The sequence below is a fragment of the Myotis yumanensis genome, unplaced genomic scaffold (genome assembly GCF_028538775.1).
Source record: "Myotis yumanensis isolate MYYU_CA2020_CCGP unplaced genomic scaffold, mMyoYum1.0.hap1 SCAF_4, whole genome shotgun sequence".
Lineage (NCBI taxonomy): Eukaryota > Metazoa > Chordata > Mammalia > Chiroptera > Vespertilionidae > Myotis > Myotis yumanensis.
Window position 1 is genome coordinate 106,240,214 of NW_027223755.1, and position 22,894 is coordinate 106,263,107.

General features: G+C 51.4%; 2 protein-coding genes across 6 annotated transcripts; both read left to right on the forward strand.

Annotated features, from left to right (window-relative positions):
* Positions 1 to 542: 542 nt before the first annotated feature.
* ZNF48 (zinc finger protein 48) lies at positions 543 to 4,174 on the forward strand. Its single transcript, XM_070413556.1, has 3 exons — positions 543 to 733; positions 896 to 988; positions 2,097 to 4,174. Exons 2-3 carry the CDS (start codon positions 910 to 912, stop codon positions 3,896 to 3,898), a joined length of 1,881 nt encoding a protein of 626 aa, XP_070269657.1. The 5' UTR covers positions 543 to 733; positions 896 to 909; the 3' UTR covers positions 3,899 to 4,174.
* Positions 4,175 to 14,192: 10,018 nt separating this feature from the next.
* Positions 14,193 to 22,183, forward strand: LOC139009317 (zinc finger protein 771-like). 5 transcript variants are annotated; one of them, XM_070413561.1, is made up of 3 exons: positions 14,193 to 14,533; positions 15,203 to 15,349; positions 20,102 to 22,183. In XM_070413561.1, the coding sequence occupies exons 2-3, from the start codon at positions 15,212 to 15,214 to the stop codon at positions 20,999 to 21,001; spliced, it is 1,038 nt and encodes a 345-aa protein (XP_070269662.1). In that variant the 5' UTR covers positions 14,193 to 14,533; positions 15,203 to 15,211; the 3' UTR covers positions 21,002 to 22,183. The 5 variants fall into 5 exon arrangements, with proteins under 5 accessions (XP_070269662.1, XP_070269661.1, XP_070269659.1 ...); XM_070413560.1 differs by lacking the exon at positions 14,193 to 14,533 and adding an exon at positions 14,757 to 14,818; XM_070413558.1 differs by lacking the exon at positions 14,193 to 14,533 and adding an exon at positions 14,857 to 15,011.
* The last annotated feature ends 711 nt before the right edge of the window (positions 22,184 to 22,894 follow it).

Consider the following 22,894-nt stretch of genomic DNA (forward strand, 5'->3'; position numbering starts at 1 on the left):
CGGCGCCCGCAGGGCACGACTCTGAGTCCGGCGCCGGGGCTCCGCTCCGGGCGCAGGGCCGACCCCTCCGCCCGCCTCTCCCCAGCGGCGGCCCCGGAGGCACCGGCCTCCGTCTCGGCCGCCCCGGCCCACCCCCCCCGCCCCGCCCCGCCCGGCCCGCGGCTCCCAGGCCGGCCCGCTTTGTTTCCGAGTCTCGGACCGGCCGGCTTTGTTCCCAGCGCCTCGGAGCCACGCCCCCCGCCGGAGGCCCCCGCCGCCCTTTGTCTGCCGGGCCGGCCCCGCGCCCGGCCGGTCCGCGGCGGGAGCTCTTTGTCTCCCCGGCCGCCGACCCGAGGGCCCGGCCCAGCGGCAGTTCGGAGAGTCCGGCTCGTCACCAGGAGGCACACGGTTAATACCACCGAGTTCGGGCCCGGCCTCGGCTCAGAGCAGCCCCTCCGCCGCCACCCGCCCGGCCGCCGCCACCGAGCTCGGCCGACCGCCCGGCCGCCGCCGGCGCGCGGCTCCTCCGGGTCCTAGAGCGGCTCCGCGCGGCCCGCTCTTCCGTTTCCCGTCCCCGCCCCCGGCGGCCGCCCCGGGACGCTGGTCCGAGTCCCCTCCCCGTGGGACGCGGAGCCCGCATCCCAGAGCTGTCGGGGGTCCGGGCGCTGCGCTCACCCCGGGGCTCCGGGGAGCGCGGGGCGGCGGAGCCGGAGGCGCCCAGCGGGGCGGGCGGCGGAGCCGGAAGGAGCAGCAGGTGCAGGGGCGCCGGCGGGGGCGGGGGTGCGGGGCGGGCACCGGGAGCCGCGCCCGGCACCTCGGACCCCGATGGTGCCCGGTGCCCGCCGGCGGAGGGCAACGGCCGGGCGCGGGCCGCACGTGGCCGCGTGACCGGGGCTGTGCTTGTCCCCTTGCCCAGGCGGCGAGCCTGCGATGGAGCGCGCGGGGGAGCCCTGGGGTCCGGACCTGCGCGGCCGGGAGGAAGGGGAGCCGCCGGGCGGCGCCCGCACAGGTGAGGCCGCAGCGATGCGCCGCCATGTATAGGTGATGGCTGGGTCGAGGGCTGCGATGCTGGGCTCCGCCTCGCCAAGACGCAGGAAAATCGGCAATGAACTGTGTTTCCAGGGAGAGAGGGAGCAGGAGCAAAAACAGAGGAGTCCGTGTGTCTGTGCACCTACTGTGCGCCGGGCCGGTAGGGCGTCATCGCAAGGACTCGCCCCCCCCCCCCCCCCCCCCAGCAGTCCTCGGCCCTCGCTGCCTGTGCCCTGCGGCGGGTCTCCTGCTGCCTCACCGGGCAGTGGCCACAACCTCCCTCAGCCCTCTTTTCTCCAGCGATGCACCCTGCGCCCGCATGGAGCCCAGACTGCATCCGATCTGGTCTCCCTCCTCCAAAACCTCCCCTACTAAACCTGCCTCCTAATTAAGAGTCTTAGCCTAGTGTTCGGTTCAGCCCCTAGTCCCAACATCCCTTTCCAGCTTATCCTCCAGTCTCTCTCTCTCTCTCTCTATCTATCTATCTATCTATATATATATATATGTTTGCTACTTTGGTGACAGTGCAGTTATTCTGAACCCACAAGTATGATTATTTTTGTTTTGCCTTATTTCTCCTATCAACCCTAAGCATCTTGAGGGATAGGTGTGTGTCTGGGGCATCTCCGGTAAACACAGACGACTGAAGTAATAAATTACAGGATGGGCTAATACCAAAAAGATAGCATTGAAATAGCAAATACCAGTTTTCCTAAATAGGGACGATATGATGTAGTGGTAACACAGGCTTGGGGGTCAGACAGACCTGCGTTAGAAACCTGGCTGTGCTACTTGCTAATCTTTATAACCTTGAGCAAGTGACTTAAATTCTCTGAGTCTGCAAATGGGCACAGTAATAGTATTACCTCATGGGATCGTTTGCAAGTGTTCAGTAATGCTTAGTTCGGTGATTGGCGAGTATTAAAGGCATGGTTAAAGGGAAAATACTATTATTAATGAGAGGCGCAGACAATAGTAAGTTCTTTAGAAGTTCAGAGAGAGAGAGATCCTTGTGACAACAGATTGTCAAGGAAGCCTTTCTGGGCTGAGCAACAGGGCAGGCCTACAAATCGCTTTTCTTTCCCCAGGTCTAGGGGGTGAGAATGTGGAGATGTCTCGGGCGGATGAGTTTGAACCTACCCCACAGGAGGATGACTTGGGGTTTAAAGAAGAGGACGATTTGGCCCCAAGTCATGAAGTAGGAAATGCCTCTCTCAAGCCTGAAGGCATCCAGACCTGGGATGACTTGTGGGTCCAGAGAGAGGGACCAGGAAAACCCCAGGCTCGAGACAGAGGCCCCCGGCTCCTGGGAGAACCACGTTGGGGCCAGGCTAGCGATCGGGCTGCTGTATGTGGCGAGTGTGGCAAGAGCTTTCGGCAGATGTCGGATCTGGTGAAACATCAGCGGACACACACCGGGGAGAAACCCTACAAGTGTGGGGTCTGCGGCAAGGGCTTTGGGGATAGCTCTGCCCGGATCAAACACCAGCGAACTCATAGTGGCGAAAAGCCCTACAGAGCCAGACCGCCAGCCCAGGGCCCTCCAAAGATTCCTAGGTCCAGGGTCCCTGCCGGGGAGCGCCCCACTATCTGCGGTGAATGCGGCAAGAGCTTCCGGCAGAGTTCAGACTTGGTGAAGCACCAGCGGACACACACGGGCGAGAAGCCCTACAAGTGCGGCATCTGTGGCAAGGGCTTTGGTGACAGTTCTGCTCGCATCAAGCACCAGCGAACACACCGCGGGGAGCAGCCCCCCCGGCCCATGGTGCCCCGGCGGCCGCCGTCTGGAGCAGCCACAGCAGCCGCGCAGGGACCCAAAGCCCAGGACAAGCCATATATCTGCACCGATTGCGGCAAAAGATTTGTGCTCAGCTGCAGTCTTCTGAGCCACCAGCGCAGTCACCTGGGGCCCAAGCCTTTTGGCTGTGATGTGTGTGGAAAGGAATTTGCCCGGGGCTCAGACCTGGTGAAGCACCTTCGGGTGCACACGGGAGAGAAGCCCTACCTCTGCCCTGAGTGTGGCAAGGGCTTCGCCGACAGCTCTGCCAGGGTCAAGCACCTCCGCACCCACACTGGCGAGAGGCCTCACGCCTGCCCGGAGTGTGACTGCACCTTCAGCCTCAGCTCCACGCTTCTCCGCCACCGCCTGACTCACATGGAGCCGCAGGACTTCAGCTTCCCAGGCTACCCCCTGGCTCCCCTGATCCCCAGCCCACCCCCCAGCTCCAGCTCCCCGCCACCTCCTCTTGGTACCAGCCCCCCACTGACACCTCGAAGCCCTTCGCACTCAGGTGACGGGCCTTTTGGCCTGCCTGGCTTGGAGCCAGAGCCCAGGGGCCCACAGACCGGGGAGCCACCCCCACCACTCGCGGGTGACAAGCCCCACAAGTGCCCTGAGTGTGGCAAGGGCTTCCGCCGAAGCTCAGACCTGGTGAAACACCATCGGGTGCACACGGGGGAGAAGCCCTATCTCTGCCCTGAGTGTGGCAAGGGTTTTGCTGACAGCTCAGCCCGAGTCAAGCACCTCCGTACCCACCGCGGTGAACAGGCTCGGCCGCCGCCACCATCCACTCTCCTGAGGCCACATAACCCCCCCGGCCCAGCGCCCATGGCCCCTCGACCCCGAGTCCGGGCCCAGCCCTCCGGACTCAGCCAGCCCCATGTGTGCGGCTTCTGTGGGAAGGAGTTCCCCCGGAGCTCGGACCTGGTCAAACACAGGCGCACACACACTGGGGAGAAGCCATACAAGTGTGCAGAGTGTGGCAAGGGTTTTGCTGACAGCTCTGCCCGGATCAAGCACCAGCGTGGGCATCTCGTCCTGAGGCCCTTTGGGACCGGGGGTGGTCTGGCAAGGCCCCTCAAGGAGGAGCCACCAGTGGGACTGGAATGATGGGGCAGAGGGAGGGTGGAGGAGCAGGAGTGGCATCTTGCCTAATCAGAGAAGAAGGGACCTGGGAGTTGGTGGGAGAGGGAAGGAAAGAAGGTGGGAGGGGAAGAAATGGAGAAAGCAGTGAATAGATGAAGATTGGAGACAATGATCTTGAAGCTCAGGAAACTGTCCCAGCTGGGCTCAGTCAGGACCTTGCCAGTGCGGTCATACCCCCAGCTTCTAGAACACTGCCTCGTGCACAGTAGGCACTCAATAAAACTTTGTTGAATTAAGAAACTGGTCTGAGCCTGAAGTCTTTAACCCTAAATTCCTGTAGCCTCTAACCTGTTAAGAATGGGTCAGCACCCTGAACCATGGTTTGGTCCAACCTTATGAGACTTGGGGCTTAGGGGCCAGAACTAGGCAGGGGCAACCTGATCATCCTTCTAAGGAGAGTATTGCTGTGCCGCAGGCAGTGCCCAGCCTCAGGCCATTGGACATGGTCTTGGCCAGGAAGGGCCCCCGTGGACAGAGCCCAGACCTGCCTGCCCTGGAGGACCCCACCCACCCTGACACATGGACGCTGGCAAAATGGGCCAGAGGCAGCAGAAGGAGAACTCTGCATGCCGGGCCCAGGCCCTGTGCACACCCGCAGAGAAAGTGGCTGGGAGGGCAGGACTGGAATGAGGAGAAGCCAGGGAAGTTCAAAGACCAGACAGACACAGCTCCACGTTTCCTTGCCAATAAACTGCTTGTCTGCGGCTTGGACTCGTGTGTGTGTGTGTGGTGAGGGGTGGAAAAGGTGTCCAAGGGTCACAACAGGCAGAATCCCCAAGCTGTGTGTAAACATGTGGGTCCCTTGCCTTCTGTTCTGGTCAAAGAAGTGGACTTAGCTGTTTTCTAGCTCTGACATCTGGTTAAATAGCCACCAGTTCTGTCAACAGGTCCCAGGACTTGATGCCCACAAGGCGCCATCCACACCACGCACGCCACACAGCGCGGCCCTTAACAGGAAAATCTCTGGATCCCACAGGCTGAGGGTGTTCAGTGGCAACAAGTGGGCGGGAGTGTGGTGGGCTGCGCTGGTGCCGACAGAAGGCCCAGCATTGATGCTCTGCCTGCCGAGAAGCCCCACTTCTCTGAGACCCATTTTCATTTGTCAAACAGGTCATTTGGCTGCACATCGCAAAGAGAAGGCAAAAGGGGTACCACTTTATCGCCTGGAAAAGGCCAACATATTTCCCAGCGACCCAGGTGTCTTTAGGAGCGGGACTCCGATTGCTAGCTTTTTCTAAGGAGGGTGGCAATGGGGAGGAGGAGTGAGAGGAGCTGATATGATGGCCAGGGACAATAAAGGCTGGGGTGGCCCTGGCAGGGTAGCTCAGTTGCTTAGAGTGTCCCCCACATGCCGAAGTTGCAGGTTCCATCTCCAGTCAGGGCACATAGAAGAGGTAACCAATGAATGCATGGATGGTCGATGGGTTTTTCTCTCTCTCTTTTCCTCCTCCTCCTCCCTCCTTCTCTCCCTCTCCTTCTATTTTTCTCAAAATCAATTTAAAAAAGGAAAAAAAAGAGAGAGAGAGACTAGGGCAGTTCACCCACCTAAGAAATGAAGTACAAGACTGCTCTGCTAGTTCACTGGTTGGTTATCTATTAATCTGCATGAGGCTCTCAGAAGCTCTCAGATCATAACCCTCAGACAAGCTAGCCTGAAACCCATAAAAGATGGTTACAGTGCGGTTCCTCCCTGTCCTCCCCTCCCCGCCCCCCAAATTGTTACACACACTTGAAACCTTAGAGTTTTGCATTCAGGCCTGGGCTTCTTGGAGGCTTTGGCACACAAACCCATAGGCCTAACCGGAGGCCCTCCTTGCTGGTTTTCCTCGTCTCCCCTCCTTACCAGATTGGGCCTGAAGCCCACCCTGCAGAGAACTTTGTAAAATTACATCTGGCTGTGGACGAAAGGGGCCACATACTAAACCTGACAAGCTCAGGGGAGGCCTGCACGGTGGCCTTACAAACTCGGACACCTAGAGTAACCACAAAGGATGGTCTGAAATTAAAACTTTCTGACTAGCCCGGCTGGCGTGGCTCAGTGGTTGAGCATCGACCTATGAACCAGGAGCTCACCGATCAATTCTTAATCAGGGCACATGCCCGGGCTGTGGGCTCGAGCCCCAGTGGGGAGGCAGCTGATTGATGATTCTCTCTCATCATTGATGTTTCTATCTCTCTCCCTCTCCCTTCCTCTCTGAAATCAATAAAAATATATATATATTTTAAAAACAACTTTCTGACTAAAAGCAGTTCATGGTGAGCAGTCATGTCCTAGGCAGGTATTTTTCCCTAACAAGGGTGTATCTGTACCTAGGCCGAGCCTGTCTGTTGTCTTTTTTGCATCTGCAAAAATATACCTAATAACATGCCTTTGGAATATCAAAGAAATTTCCTTTTTTCAGACCCCCTCAAAGCACAACTACCAGGCCAGAGCAGAGACTACAAATCCCCTCATTGTTATTATGATCATGTTAATTAACTGTTAGCTATCCTATGCCCACCTACTATGTAAAAGAAGTATGTGTCTATTCCTTTTACTTTTTATTCAATCCCAGAGATTCTCTCCCCACTACCCCTGCCCCCCTGTGCTTTGTCCTGCCTCCATAATCTATCACCAATGAATTTCATGTAACCCCTATGCCTCCTCCTTTGTTTGTAGTGTATAAATAAGGTGCAAAACTGCCACTCTCTGGAGCATTTTCTCAGTCTGTTGGGATTTTGCTTCCTGGCAATTGTCATCAATTTAGCTCAAATAAACTAAAAAAAAAAAAAATCTATAGGTTTGAAGATTTCTTATTTTGACATTTTCTTGGTGTAGTACAACAAGATTCCAAAGAGGCCCACCAGGACCACTGCAGACCTGGACCCATGCTTAGCACCAGCAGGAGCCCAAGGTGCCTCACTGACCCATTCTTTGTTTTGCATCTTTTTTGCATTGGGTGAACGTGGGTGAGTTTCCATTGGAATTCTGGACCTCCTGGTTTTAAGATAAGAGGCCCTGATTTTATTTGAGCAGGTTTTAAAATTTACTTACTTACTTACTTATTTATTTATGTTAATCCTCACCCAATGATCTTTTTCCATTGATTTTTAGAGAGAGTGAAAGGCAGGCAAAAGAGAGAGAGAGAAACATCGATGTGAGAGAGACACATTGATTGGTTGCCTGCCACACATACCTGATTGGGGTTGGGGATCGAACCTGCAACCCAGATATCTGCCCTTGACCAGGAATCGAATCCATGACCCTTTGATGCATGGGCTGACACTATAACCACTGAGCAAACTGGCCAGGGCATTGAGCTGTTTTTTAAAAAATATATTTTTATTGATTTCAGAGAGGAAGGGAGAGGGAGAGAAAGAGAGAAACATCAATGGTGAGAATCATTGATTGGCCTCCTGCACGCCCCCCATTGGGGATCGAGCCTGCAACTGGCAATTGGGCATGTGCCCTGATTGGGAATCTGTGACTTCCCAGTTCATAGATTGACGCTCAACCACTGACCCACACTGGCTGGGTGTGAGCTGCTTTTAAAAATCCTCCAGATAGAGCCCTGGTTGGTGTGGCTCAGTCGGTTGGAGCATTGTCCTGTTCACCAAAGGATTGCAAGTTCGATGCCTGGTCAGAGCAGGTATGGAAGGCAACCATCTCTCTCTCTCTCTCTCTCTCTCTCTCTCTCTCTCTCTCAAAAATCAATAAGCATATCCTTGGGTGAGTATTAAAAAATAAATCCTGCCCTAGCTGGATTGGCTTAGTTGATAGAGTGTCAGCCTGTGGACTGAAGGGTCCCAGGTTCTATTCCGGTCAAGGGCACATGCCTGGGTTGCGGGCTACATCCCCTGTAGGGGGTGTGCAGGAGGCAGCCAATCAACGAGCCTCATCATTGATGTTTCTATCTCTCCTTCTCTGAAATCAATAAAAAATATATTTTTTAAAAAATCCTCCAGATAGAACTAAAGGTTAAGGGTTGGTAGAACCCAGGCTAAGGCAGGACAGGAGCAAAAAAATGAGTGGCTAATTTTTAACTTTGATTTTTCAATTGGAATTGCTTTCTGAGAGTCTGGCCAAAGAACTTTTTGCTGGATAAATGAGAACCTGAACTTGTTTGGCTATGAAGATAAGGGGCATTTCCTCCCTCCAGCCCAAATTTCCATTTTCTTTTTCTTTTTCTTTCTTTCTTTCTTTCTTTTTCTTTCTTCCTTCCTCCCTTCTTTCCTTCCTTCCTTCCTTCCTTCCTTCCTTCCTTCCTTCTCTCTTTCTTTCTTTCTTCTTTCTTTCTTAATATATTTTATTGATTTTTTACAGAGAGGAGGGAAGAGGGATAGAGAGTTAGAAACATCCATGAGAGAGAAACATCGATCAGCTGCCTCCTGCACACTCCCTACTGGGGATGTGCCTGCAGCCAAGGTACATGCCCTTGACCGGAATTGAACCTGGGACCCTTCAAACCACAGGCCGACACTATCCACTGAGCCACACCAGTTAGGACCCAAATTTCCACTTTTCTTTGTAGAGATGCCAGGGTGTTACCAGGCAGGGGACCTGGTCCTGAGCAGGTCTGCCCAGGGCCAGCCTGTAGCATGTGGGTTCTTGACCTCGTGCAGGAAAGATGTCACATGAGTCCACGTGGTTGGGAGGATGTTTATTAAAGCTGAGCCAGTGAACCAAGGAAGGGCTTAGCATAAAAGCAGCAGCAGGACAGACCTAAGGGAGGCTGCTTGGCTCTAGAAATGTAACAGGGAAGAAATGAGCCCAGGCTGGGCTGCTTTTGCTCACTGGAAAGTCACAGAAAAGGGGGCCTTGGAGACAGGTTCATGGGGTGAGCCCAGGAGGAGCTGCTGCTGCCTGTTGCTCTCCGGGTTGCAGGTCTCATGGGGACCCTTAAAGTTTAGGAAATGAGTGCCTGTGGGGGAGGAGAGGGGAGGGAAAGGCACGTGTGGCCCCGGGCTGGAATCTTAGGAAAAGTCTAAGGGGAGGGATTCAGTAGAAAATGCATCAGTTTTCCAGGTGTGCCCTTTTAGGGTCATGGTCTCTACTGATTGGTCAGCATCAGGGCAGGGGGTCATTAGTCATTGCAGCTGGTCCTGGTGCTGCCCACCTGGTTTTGCTGCTTTTCTGGGCCTGGAGCTAAAATACAAGAGCCTAGATGTTATCTCTGGGGAGGTGACCATATGTACTGGCTGTAATTGCTGGACCGGTTTGTTCAGCATCTGTCTCATTTTCCTCATTCCACTTGGCAAGGAATTTTCTAGTGTCTTACTGGCCTGCTGCAAGGAGGCATCCCCCATGAGATGTAACAGCCCCATAGGGAACGCCAACTAAACTGTAATTAATTAATTGACTCGTCTGGGGATGTGCACTTCAAAGGTTGTTACCTAGTGCTCTCAGTTCTCACCGCTGTATTAGAGAGCCGAGGAGAGAAAGCAGGACTCCAAGAGGGCTGAATGCAACTACGGAGGTGATGCCCCTTGCAGCCAACTCAAGCAGCACACTTCAACTCACCACACAACATCCCTAGAAATTTGTTCAGACATCCAAATAAAACTGAAATTAAATTAGGAGGAGCACAGATCAATTCTTTTTTATTTTATTTATCGATTCATTTTAGAGAGAGAAACATTGATTTGCTGCTTCACTTATTTATGCATTCACTGGTTGATTCTTGTATGTGCCCTGACCAGGGATTGAATCTGCAACCTTGGCGTATTGGGATGATGCTCCAACCAACTGTTCAGCCAGGGCCGATAATTTTATTTTTAGCCGGGCCAATGTTGCTCAGTGGTTGAGCATTGACTTATGAACCAGAAGGTCACAGTTCAATTCCTGGACAGCTTGTGGGCTTGAGCCCTACTAAGTGGCATACAGGAGGCAGCCGATCAATGATTCTCTTTCATTATTGATGTTTCTCTTTCTCCCTCTCCCTTCCTCTTTGAAAGCAAAAAAAAAAATTTTTTTTTAAGTTAACAAGAAATTTTAGAGTTCTGTCTGGGAAGCTCAGTTGATTAGAGCATCATACTGATATGCCAAGGTTGCAGGTTCGATTCCCAGTCAGGGCACATACAAGAATCAAACATGAATGCATACATAAGTAACGCAGGGCGGGGGGGAATAAAAAAAATAAGTAAAGCAACAAGTTTCCCTCTCTCTCAAATCAATAAATTAAAAAAAAAAGAAATTGTAGAGATGTCCCTGATCTAAAGAAGACTGCTAACGCTAATAAATGCCAATACCCTGTTCTTCCCCCTTCTGTAGCTCTTCCCCTATATCCTTTGCTCTCTGAGCTTTCTTGTCCGGACTTGCCCTCTCTCTCCCTTCTTCCTTCCCCTTCTATCTCCTCTATATCTCTTCCACTACCACCTCCCATACTGACCTAGGGCAGTGGTCTGCAAACTGCGGCTCGCGAGCCACATGTGGCTCTTTGGCCCCTTGAGTGTGGCTCTTCCTAAGCCTTAGGAGTACCTTAATTAAGTTAATAACAATGTACATTAAAAAAAAACAATGTACATACCTATATAGTTTAAGTTTAAAAAATTTGGCTCTCAAAAGAAATTTCAATCGTTGTACTGTTGATATTTGGCTCTGTTGACTAATGAGTTTGCCGACCACTGACCTAGGGGAAAGTGAGGATAGAAATTCAGACAAGGATAATGCAGGAATTCTAGCAGCTCCCTTTGGAGAAAAGCTGGTCTCAGGCAGAGGGGAACCAGCAATTGTATACATTACATGGACTAGAGCATAATTAAGGGATCTACCTAAAGATTTCCCCGATTTTCTCCGGGACCCTGATGGACTCACAAAGGAACTTAATGTAACTGTTAGAGCACGTGATTCTGGCCATTCCGACCTATTCCAATGAATGTACCTACTGGTTTCTGGGAGCAAAAGCAACAGAATGAATAGTTGGGGCATGCGTGGGAGGCAACTAATTCAATGTGTCTCTCTCACATTGATGTTTCTCTCTTTCTGTCTCTCCCCTGCCTTCCACTCTCTCTAAAAATCAAAGGGAAAGGCCGAAGCCGGTTTGGCTCAGTGGACAGAGCATCGGCCTGCGGACTGAAAGGTCCCAGGTTCGATTCCGGTCAAGGGCATGTACCTGGGTTGCGGGCACATCCCCAGTGGGAGATGTGCAGGAGGCAGCTGGTCGATGTTTCTCTCTCATCGATGTTTCTAACTCTCTATCCCTCTCCCTTCCTCTCTGTAAAAAAATCAATAAAATATATAAAAAAAAATAAAAATAAAAATCAAAGGGAAAGAAATATCCTCGGGTGAGGATTAACAAAACAAAACAAAAAAAAAGAAGAAGAAGAAAAAGAAAGAAAGAAAAGAGAAAGAAAGAAGGGTTTTAGAAAACTGATATGGGATTTAGAAAAAAATAAAAAGAGCCCAGCCGGTGTTGCTTAGTGGTTGAGCATCAACCTATGAACCAGGAGGTCACGATTGGATTCGGGGTTGATACTGAGTGTGGGGTGTGCAGGAGGCAGCTGATCAGTGATTCTCATCATTGATGTTTCTATCTCTCTCTTCCTCTCTGAAATCAACAATAAAAATATATTTTTTAAAAAGCTCTACATTTATATATTTTAATTTTTTTCCTTTTTTAATAAATTTATTGAGGTGACATCGGTTAATATGATCATATAGGTTTCAGGTGTGGGTTTCTATGTTACAAGATCTGTATATTGCCCTGTGTGCCCACTGCCCTGTTAAAGAGCTAAAGAAAAAATTGCCTCAAGCTCCCACTCTGGGACACCTTAATTATAAACTTTCTAATTTTTTATTTTATTTTTTAAAATATATTTTATTGATTTTTTACAGAGAGTAAGGGAGAGGGATAGTTAGAAACATCGATGAGAGAGAAACATCGATCAGCTGCCTCCTGCACGCCCCCTACTGGGATCAAGCTCACAACTCAGGCATGTGCTCTCATCAGGAACTGAACTGGCAACATTTCCCAACCAGTAAGCCATACTGTCAGGGCTTAATGTAACAGTCTTAACTCAGCAACTTTGCTACCTTCTTTGCAGGATGAAGACAGCAATGATTACATTTTGCCCACTGACCACCTTCTTGTTCCTAGGAATGGTTTACAGAAAACTCCTTGGTAATGCTGACTTATTTTGGCTTCCAGATGGAGCTGTAAAAGGTGACCAGTGATATTACCTAGCTGGATACGCGATTAACTTCCAGGGTGGATATAATTGAAGGTTCTTATTTACCTCAATAAAATCTGTCCAACAAGCTGAATTAATTATTCTAACTCGGACTTGTCAATTGGCCAACAATCAAATAGCCAATATTTATACTAATCTATCCCCTTGGTGTAGCTCACAACTCTAGAATGTTTTAGAAACAGTGAGGCCTCTTAACTTTCTCAGGACAGCGCATAAAGAATAGAAAATAGGTTGCAGAATTATTAGATGTCATACAGAAATTGAAACAATTGGCAATTATCAAAATTCCAGGACATTTTAAAGCTGCCACCATGAAAGCAATAGGAAACCGTTTAGCTGATGCTGCAGCTAGACAGGCAGCATTAAACAGCCAAATTATCTAGACCCGAGAATGATCCTTGCTTCCTATGAAATCAAAAGGTTCACTTTTACCGTTCCAATGGACAGCTGCAGAAGGAAAGAGGATATGGCAACAAGGGGGAACCTTTGCCTTGGCCATTGTGGCTCAGTTGGTTGGACCACTGTCTCACACACCAAAAGGTTGTGGGTTTGAGTCCCGGTTGGGAAACATACGGGAGGCAACAAATCAATGTTTCCCATTCACATCAATGTTTCTCTCTCTCCCTTCCTCTCTCTCTCAAATCAATAAACAAATCCTCAGGTGAGGATTAAAAAGGTCAGGTAGCGGGAATCTCTGACCCAGGCAAACACATATGGCTTGGACTCAATCAGAAACCAATCTTACCTATAGGGGCCCAACTCCCTATACTTCAGCATATACATGTAAATTATCCCAAAAAGATGATTTCATGAAGTAAGCAATATTACTAGAAATCTTCTCTTACTGTATCATAAAGTATACAGGCGATGTTCTCTCTGTCCAAATATAATCCTGGAAAACCAGTCCATGGATCCCAAGGACATATTCCACTTCCTTTAGATTCATTTGAGGTATGGTAATTGAATTTAAAAAAAATTTTTTTTGCATATTTTTATTGATTTCAAAGTGGAAGGGAGAGAGAGATGGAAACATCAATGATGAGAGAGAATCGTTGATCAGCTGCCTTCTGCACGCCCCACACTGGGGATCAAGGCCACAACCCAGGCATGTGCCCTTGACCGGAATTGAACCCAAGACCCTTCAGTCCACAGGCCGACGCCCTATTCATTGAACCAAACTGGCTAGGGTGGTATGGTAATTGAATTTTATCCAAATGCCACCATTTCATATATGATGATTTGTATGCTTTCTCACTGGGTATAGGCATTTCCTGGCAGGAGAGCAACAACCTTAAGGCCAGGTAAATTATTATTGGGAAAAATTAAATCCCAATTGGGAAATTCCCTCTGAGTTACAGTGACTGAAGGACTCATTTCGCTGGGCAAATAGTGCATGCAATCCATTTGTAATATTTGGCCTATTCTACAGTGTTTCTATTGTGTTTACCACCCCAGTTCTCTGGATGGGTAGAACATACCAATGGCACAATTCAAACTCAACTAGGGAAAACCCACTTGGGCTCCCTCCCTGCCTGCTGCAGGGAGTCCCTCTGTCTCTCAATAAACTTTGCTTCCGCTTACAAAAAACAAACAAACAACTCAACCAGGTATATTTTCAGAAGCTTTTAATCTCTGTTGGCCAAAAGATCTCCCTATACTGCTCCTCAACCTGAAATCTACTTCTTTTGGCAAACATAGCCTTTCTCCTTATGAAATAGTCACGTTACCCCGTAAATCTGGATGAAAGAACATATGAATCAACTTTACTAAAAGGAGACATTCTGAATTATTACCAAGGGCTCATTACCAGCTTTTAGAAACTGATAAATGAGTGACATTTCATTTCCCTGCATACTCCTGGGAGAGGAAGACTTCAAAGACCACGACTTAGCCCGGCTGGTGTGGCTCAGCAGTTGAGCTCGGTTGCAGGCTGCATCCCCGCCCCATCCGGGCTCCTGCGGAAGATTAGCCATTGATGTGGATCTCTCACATCCATGTTTCTCTCTCTTTGTGTCTCCCACTCCCTTCCACTCTCTCTAAATTGAAAAAATATCCTCGGGTGAGGATTAACAAAACAAAACAAAACAAACCGACACATTTAATTTTCAAGCGATCGTGAGACGCTTGGCATGCTGGCGCATAGCAGGCACGTGACACAAGACGGGGCAGCGGTAGCCTTTTGTGGGCGTGGGTTTGGTAAGCGTATTTTCAAGGAGCGAGATGTCTCAGAGTCCAGGAAGGGCAACGCCGGGAAAGAGAAAAGACAGCGCAGGAGGAAAGAGAAGAAGAGGGAAGAGGTGAGGAGGAACAGGTGGAGGGCGCCAGCCAGAGGCCCAGGCCGGGCTGGAGCGCGCGAAGCCTCGTTTGGGCGGAGCGGACGTGCCCGGCTGCAGCGGAGACCCCGAGCGGCACAGGAGGAACGCCCTGAAGGTGGGTCAGAACCGGACTGCGAGGACCTTGAGAGTCGGGGTGGAGCGGACGGGGGTCCTAGGAGCTGGGGAACGGCGGCGGCCACTGCTTCTGGGCGCTCCATCCTCCAGGGGCAGCTCGGACTGGACGCCGGGGTCCTCCGGATCCCGCCCCTAGGGGGCGGGGTTAGCGGTTCTGACCAATGACAGGCCGCCTAGAGGCCCCGCCCCCGACGCATCACAAGTGTCCAAACCCGGGGAGCCCTGTCCTGGTGGGGGGATTGCGCGAATGCGGAATCTGCAGCTGGTGAGTGCGCACCCCCAGGTCTACGCACCGATCCCGCCTCCAACGGGTGCCCTGCAGATCCGGGCCGACCAGGCGCCGGCAGTGACTCAGCGCGGGGAGGGTGGCGACTCATTGGCACTGGAGATTCCAACTGTTCTGGGCCTTGAACGCCGGGATGCGTGGGGTGAACAAGTGTCTTCGGAGCTGGTCGCGGGCAAGTGCTGGTGCCTAGGGCCGAGCCGGGTGGGAGGGAGAGGGCCCAACCCCAGGGTCGGCCGAGGGAAGCCGCGCTGCACCGCCTTGCCTGGGCCAGGTCGGGGTACGGGGTACGGGGTGCGGGGTGCGGGGTGCGGGGTGCGGGGTGCGGGGTGGGTCCTGAGCTTCTGACCCAGCTGCCCGCCCTAGGACACCAAGATGCCTGACGAACAGCAGACACTGAAGGAGGAGGAGGAAGAGATGCAAGAGGAGATGGTGCTGCTGGTGAAGGATGACAATGAAGGTGAGGAGAAGTATGAGGTGTTGAAACTCAAGATCCCCGTGGACAACAAGGAGGTACGTGTCCCACACCTCGATCCCTAACCTGGAATCTGAGGATGAGCAACCCATCCTTCTGCCCCACTGCCCATGCTGAGGTCAAAGAGGTGTCACACCTACTGTGCCAGGGTCCGTGCTGGGTGACCACCATATATATATATTCCTGGGTTCCATGGAGCTTGATGCGTAGCACTGGTAGGCTGCTGAGTAACCGCGCAGCTAAAATCCTGTGTGGTGAGAGCGGGCCCCGGGGAGAGAAGCCCGGAGCTGGGAGCCTAATGCAGACGGGGTGGGGGAGGGGCCGGGTTAGGCAACAGAAACCCCGGGCTCTTGGTAGCATTTACTCTCCTCCAGGCACTGTGTTAAGCACCGCGGTTCTCTAACATAGGTAGTATTTGTTCCATTTTACAGGTGAGGGAACTGAGGCCCAGGAAGCTTGGTAGTTTGGTGACTGGCCAAGGTCTCAAAGTTAGTCAAGAGATGGCTTATCTGAGACCAGTGAGAGTGAGGGGTGAGGTGAGTGGCGACTCCAGGCAGAAGAAATGGGCCTTTCAGGGGCTCAGGGGGAGTGAGTGGGGCACCGGGAGAAGCGTGGATGAGCCCAGGGTGTTTGGCAGGCCAGGTAGGGCATTTGGGATTTATCCTGAGGGAGAGGAAGGTTTAACGAGAGGAGCTTTAATATCAGAATAGGAGTTAGATTTCCCCCTTCAAGCCCCAAACTGCCACAACTTCCAGTGCAGCCCTGCTCATACCTGAAGAACTCTGGCTGGGCCAGGTTTCTGGGCCCAGGCTCTGGTTTCTTCCTGCAGGGGAGCCAGTTCCCAGGGAAAGACGTTCTGCTGCCCCCTAGTGGGTGTGGTGGGCCCTCGGGGGAGGGGGCTGGCTGCTTTGGCCTCTGCTCCCAGTCAAAATAGCTCTGCAGGTCTGTTTTTCTCAGGCCTCCTTGGCCCATCATGCTGGCTTACTCTGCCTCCTCTGGCCCTGTGATCTCCTGATCTCCCCATTCCACCTGTAAGTTAAGAACTGACTCCAGCCTGGCCAGCGTGGCTCAGTGGTTGAGCCTCAACCTATGAAGTTGAGGTTGAACCTTATGGAGGTCAGGGTTCCATTCCTGGTCAGGGCACATGCCCAGGTTGCAGGCTTGATTCCCAGTGTGGGGTGTGCAAGAGGCAGCCAATCAATGATTCTCTCTCTTCATTGATGTTTCTATCTCTCCCTCTCCCTTCCTCTCTGAAATCAATATAAATATATTTTTTAAAAAAATAAAAAGAGAACTCAGACTCTAGAGCTCAAGATGGACTTCCGTCTCCATCAGCTACCAGCTGTGTCACCTTGGGCAATCTCTTCTAGATTAAATGTCTTAATTTTAAAGTCTTTGTGCCTCTCGTTCCTCATTTGTAAAAGGAAGATCATACCCGCACCTACTCCTTAGGGTTGTGAGGATGAAATGAGTTAATACATGTAAAGAGCCAGAACTGTGTATGGCACATAACAAATACTAGGTAAATATTATTCATTCTTCTTCTTCCTAAAATTTAAGGCCTTGGTCTACATCATCCTTCTGGAGGATTTTTTTTTTTTAAATACATTTTATTGATTTTTTACAGAGAGGAAGAGAGAGGGATAGAGAGTTAGAAACATCGATGAGAGAGAAACATCGACCAGCTGCCTCCTGCACATCTCCTACTGGGGGTGTGCCTGCAACCAACGTACATGCCCTTGACCGGAATCGAACCCGGGACCTTTCAGTCTGCAGGCGACGCTCTATCCACTGAGCCAAACCGGTTTCGGAAAGGAGGATTTTTTTTTTTAATATATATATTTTTTGTTGATTTCAGAGAGGAAGGGAGTGGGAGAGAGAGATAGAAACATCAATAATGAGAAAGAATCATTGATCTGCTGCCTCCTGCATGCCCCCTACTGGTGAACAAGCCTGCAACCCAGGCATGTGCCCTTGACCAGAATACAACCCGGGACCCTTGAGTCCCCAGGCCAACACTCTATCCACTGAACAAACCAGCTAGGGCCTTCTGGAGAATTTTCAACTAATTTTTACCAAAGGCCTTTTTGGGGTGTATCCTGGGGCTGGTGTGAAAGGGGAGACCCACATGGGGGCCTAGACAGAGGACTGAGGGCAGACAGCTCAAGGCAGTGGGGAAGGCTCACAGACAAAGCTCAGTGGGCATTTGGCAAATGGAGGCAGAGGAGGGGCTTCAGGGAGGAAGAAACAGCAAAAGCAAAGGCTCAGAGGAGACGGGGCCGAGAGCTACAGGTATTGGAAGCCGCATAGGAATTTTACATCCCACGTGAGGTGATACGGTGCCATCAGAAGCCTCAGATCAGAGAGGCATGTTGGGTTTCCTGTTCAGATTCACTGGCTGTTGTGGGGAGAACAGGCCATGTGAGGCTGGCAGCCTGCTCTCAGGTAGTGACAGCAGTGGAGACAAGACAGAAAGTTGGGGATATTTTCGAACCTTGAGTGGACTGGTTAGAGCTAAGGATGGGATGGAGGAGGCTGGGCATGGCTGGCCATGAAATGTGTATGGAGGGCTGACTCTAGACATAACATGTAGCAGTTAAAAGCATCGGTTCAAACCCCAGCTTCACCATTTACCAGCTTTGCCTTGGCTTTCTCATCTGTAAAGTGAGATAATGAAAGTAAGATTTTTGAAAGCCAGACTGAGTATCTATCATCTGGGTGACTGGATTTGGAGGAGGGTGGAATGAGGATTACTCACACACTTCCCATCAACGTTTAGCACAACACCTGCCCACAAGGTAGCTCATGAGCTTGCTGTGTGGTCTCCCTGAGTCTCAGTTTCTATGAAGATTGTCATCTCCAAAGCTCTTTCTAGTGCTGACATCCTGCATCTCGTAGCTGTCATCACCTAGTCCCATAGCCAGTCGTTGTCCAGAACAGGCCTGAATTATGCTGCACACAGGCGCTGAAGCATTCTCTCACTGCCTATCAAAATCCAACATCTCCAGCCCTAGGTGGTTTGGCTAAGTGGATAGAGCATCAGCCTGCGGACTCAAGGGTCCCAGGTTCAATTCTGGTCAAGGGCATGTACCTTGGTTGCGGGCACATCGCCAGTAGGGAGTGTGCAGGAGGCAGCTGATTGATGTTTCTCTCTCATGGATGTTTCTAACTCTCTACTCCTCTCCCTTCCTCTCTGTAAAAAAATCAACAAAATATATTTTAAAAATAAAAATAAAAATCATCATTCTCCCCTTTAAAAAAAAATTAAAAATCCAATCTCTCCTTAATGAATACAAACATTTTCCCAAAGGGCTCTGTGCACATCTAATCCTCTCTCTCTCTTTGCTTAAACCTTTTAGTGTTTTTCTGTTTCCCTCAGGATACAGTCTCAGCTCCTAGGCCTGGCATTCAAAGCTCTACACCACCTGACCTCATGTCCTGACTTCATGACCCAACACACATCCCATGCCCCAGTTCAAACAGACCTGCCCCTTTCTCACCTCTAAGACTGCCTGTGCGGTCCTTCAGCCTGTAAAACCCTCACCTTTCCCACCTGCTTTCTCCAGGAGTTGTTCTCTCTTCTAGATTAAGTCTTAATTTTAACAAGCATACAAGTCACCTGGGAATCTTGTTAAAGTGAAGGTTGTGATTCAGTAGGTCTGTGGTGGGACTTGAGATTCTAACAAGTTCCCGGTGATGCTGATATGGCTGGTCTGTAGCAAGGAGCTAGTGGTTCTCAACCTTGGCTGCACATTAGAATCACCTGGGAATCTTTTTAAAATCCTGATTTCTGGGCCTCATCCTCCGGAAATTCTGTTTCTTTGTTACTAATGTTGTGGCCCCACCCCATTCTCTGGCCAGATGACTGCAGTGCAGTAGCCTCTTCCCTGGGCTCCTGATCTGCCTGCTGCCTCCTTCTACCCCAGCATCCTGATGGAGGCTTTTAAAATGAGTCTCATCTGGTCATGTCCCTGCAAAGTACCGTCTAACATCTCCTCTAATGGTTCCCCATCTTTCATATTACAAGGCCCTAGGCTGAGATCCCCTCCAGGGCACCCCATCCATTACTCTCCCCTCCATACATTCTGCCCTACGTACTTTTTCTTGCCATTCCTGGGTCTTCACTGGCAAAACTGCCCCAGGGTCTTGCTGTGCCTTCTGTAGCCTGCTTTCTCACTTCCTTTAGTTTTTGCTCGTTACATCAGTTTTTAAACATTTAAATTTGAAACATTCACCCAGTATCAGCACTCATCCATTTTTCCCATAAGCAGGAATTTAAAAAATATAATACAGAATCCCCAGTGCCTAGAACACAGTCTGGCACCTTGCACACCCTTAATAAATATTTGTTGCCCTAACTGGTTTGGCTCAGTGGATAGAGCGTCGGCCTGCGGACTGAAAGGTCCCAGGTTCAATTCTGGTCAAGGGCATGTACCTTGGTTGCAGGCACATCCCCAGTAGGGGGTGTGCAAGAGGCAGCTGGTCGATGTTTCTCTCTCATTGATGTCTCTAACTCTCTATCCCTCCCCCTTCCTCTCTGTAAAAAAATCAATAAAATATATTTTAAAAAATAAATATTTGTTGAATTATTAAAGAACAAGTAGAATGACACTGGGCATGTGCTATGTACATTAGTGCAGTATCTAATTTAATGTGCGCACCAGTGCTATGAGGGAGGCACCCTGGCTTTCCTGTTTTCCATAAGCGGAACTGAGATGGCAACTTGCGGAGACCCAGGTCTCTTGCCCCCGGGCCTGTGGGTCAGGACTGACCTATCTCCTCTTTCCCAGCAGGTCCCGAGCAAGGCCGCAGCGCAGTCCACCGACCCGGCGCGCCCACACGCGTGCGCGGACTGCGGCCGTGCTTTTGCGCGCCGGTCCACGCTGGCCAAGCATTCGCGCACGCACACGGGTGAACGGCCCTTCGAATGCCCCGAGTGTGGCCGGGGCTTCTCGCAGAAGTCGGCGCTGACCAAACACGGCCGCACGCACACGGGCGAGCGGCCCTTCGTCTGCACCGAGTGCGGCCAGCGCTTCTCCCAGAAGTCGGCGCTGACCAAACACGGCCGCATGCACACGGGCGAGCGGCCCTACAAGTGCCCGGAGTGTGACAAGAGCTTCTCCGCCGCCTCGAACCTGCAGCAACACCGGCGGCGCCACACGGGCGAGAAGCCCTACGTGTGCACGCAGTGCGGGCGCCGCTTCGCTCAGAGCTCCAACTACGCGCAGCACCTGCGCGTGCACACGGGCGAGAAGCCCTACGCCTGCCCCGACTGCGGGCGCGCCTTCGGCGGCAGCTCGTGCCTGGCGCGCCACCGACGCACGCACACCGGGGAGCGGCCGTACGCATGCGCCGACTGCGGCACGCGCTTCGCGCAGAGCTCGGCGCTGGCCAAGCACCGGCGCGTGCACACGGGCGAGAAGCCGCACCGCTGTGCCGTGTGTGGCCGCCGTTTTGGCCACCGGTCCAACCTGGCGGAGCATTCGCGCACGCACACGGGCGAGCGGCCCTACCCCTGCACCGAGTGCGGTCGGCGCTTCCGCCTCAGCTCCCACTACGTCCGCCACCGTCGTGCGCACGTGCTGCACCGTTGCTATATCTGCACTGTGTGCGGCCAAGACTTCAAGCTGCCCCCCGGCGCTACGGCCGCCAGCGTCAGCGAGCGCTGCCCAGGGTGTGAGAGTAGGTGAGCCCCCTTGTCGCTGGGCTGCTAGTGTCTGGCTGAGGAGGCGCATGCCAGGGCCCTGACCCCCAGGGGCTGGACTAACTGGACAAGGACTGCGGGACCCTAGTCTGAGAAAGGGTGGAGTGGCAGAACTGGCTGCCCGGGACCTGGGAGACATGGCAAATCTCCTACTGGGATTTTTGGGAACAGTGGCCTCTCCCACTTCATTACAAATCCTCCACCCGTGTTAGTGAATAAAGTATTATATCCTGGCGCACATGTGCCCGTGAATGAGTAGATGGGGAGAGGAGCAAAGTTGGGGTATTCCCCAGGCTTAGGTGACTTAAGTGAATCGTCACGGAACCAAGTGGGTGTCTATAAGCCCAAAAGGGTTCCTGGCGCTGGGTTTGTGTGTGTGGAGTCAGGCTGAAGCTGAAGGGGCCGACAGTATCAGTGCCCTTGCCCCCGCCCTGCCTCCCCAGGCTTCTCCCCACCCACAGCGGACAAGTCACCCACTGAGCTGCTGCCCAGATTGCATTACGAACCCCCCCAGCTCAGCTCGGAGCCCGCCTCTAGAGGCTCTGGCCAATCACCGGCGTTAGCGATTGCTTCCGGGGGCGGAGCCACAGGAAAGGCCAGTTACTTGTGTGGAGCTTGCTATAGCCCGCCCCTTACCCGGACTGGACCAATAGGAGCAAGCTTCAGTCGTGTGCTGAGGCCTCTGCCCTGGAAACGCTGGCCAAGCATCTTAAAAAGGTGTGGATACCAAACTACTTGAGATATTCTGTTGTAGTGGTTTTCAACCTTCCTAATGTCGTGACCCTTTAATACAGTTCCTCATGTTGTGGTGACCCCCAACCATAATATTATTTTCGTGGCTACTTCATAACTGTAATTTTGCTACTGTTATGAATCGTAATGTAAATATCTGATATGCAGGATGTATTTTCATTGTTACAAATTGAACATAATTAAAGTATAGTGATTCATCACAAAACAATATGTAATTATATATGTGTTTTCCCATGGTCTTAGGCGACCCCTGTGAAAGGGTCATTCGACCCCCAAAGGGGTCGCGCGACCCACAGCTTGAGAACTGCTGTTCTATTGAGTGATTAATAGATGTTTCAGACCAAATGCTAAAATTAAAGCCAGAAAAATGTTCAGTGTGGATAGATTTCAGCAAATCACTGATCATTCTATCTAGAAGACCTCATCAATAATACCTCCATTATTGCTCTCTCCCTCTAGGGAGCATGTCCGTGCCATTCCCCCACAGGAGCGTGTCTCCTAACCTCTAAGGGACCCCATGAGACTTGCAACCAGGAGAGCAATGGGCAGTGTCAGCTCCTCCCTGGCTAACCTGCTGAACCTGTCTCTAAGCCCCCTTTTCTCTGACCTCCCAGTGAGCCAAAGCAGCCCAGCCTAGGCTCTCTTCTTGCTTCTAATGCCCTTCTTGTTTCACTGCCCTAAGTATGTTTTTGCTGCACCGCAATAAATTCTTGCTTGCTTTTGTACAATAATCCTATATAACCTTTATATATAAAACCCTAATATGTGCTCTAACCGGTTTGGCTCAGCGGGTAGAGCGTCAGCCTGCAGACTCAAGGGTCCCAGGTTCGATTCCGGTCAAGGGCACGTACCTTGGTTGCGGGCACATCCCCAGTAGGTGGCGTGCAAGAGGCAGCTGATCGATGTTTCTCTCTCATCGATGTTTCTCTCTATCCCTCTTCCCTCCTCTCTGTGAAAAATCAATAAAATATATATATATTTTTTAAAAACCTAATATGCAAATAGACTGAACAGCGGAACAACCAAACAACTGGTCGTTATGACGTGCACTGACCACTAGGGACCACGCATGAAACATGGCAGGTGTTGGCAGCAGGCGGCAGAGCGTGGAACATGGCAGGTGGTG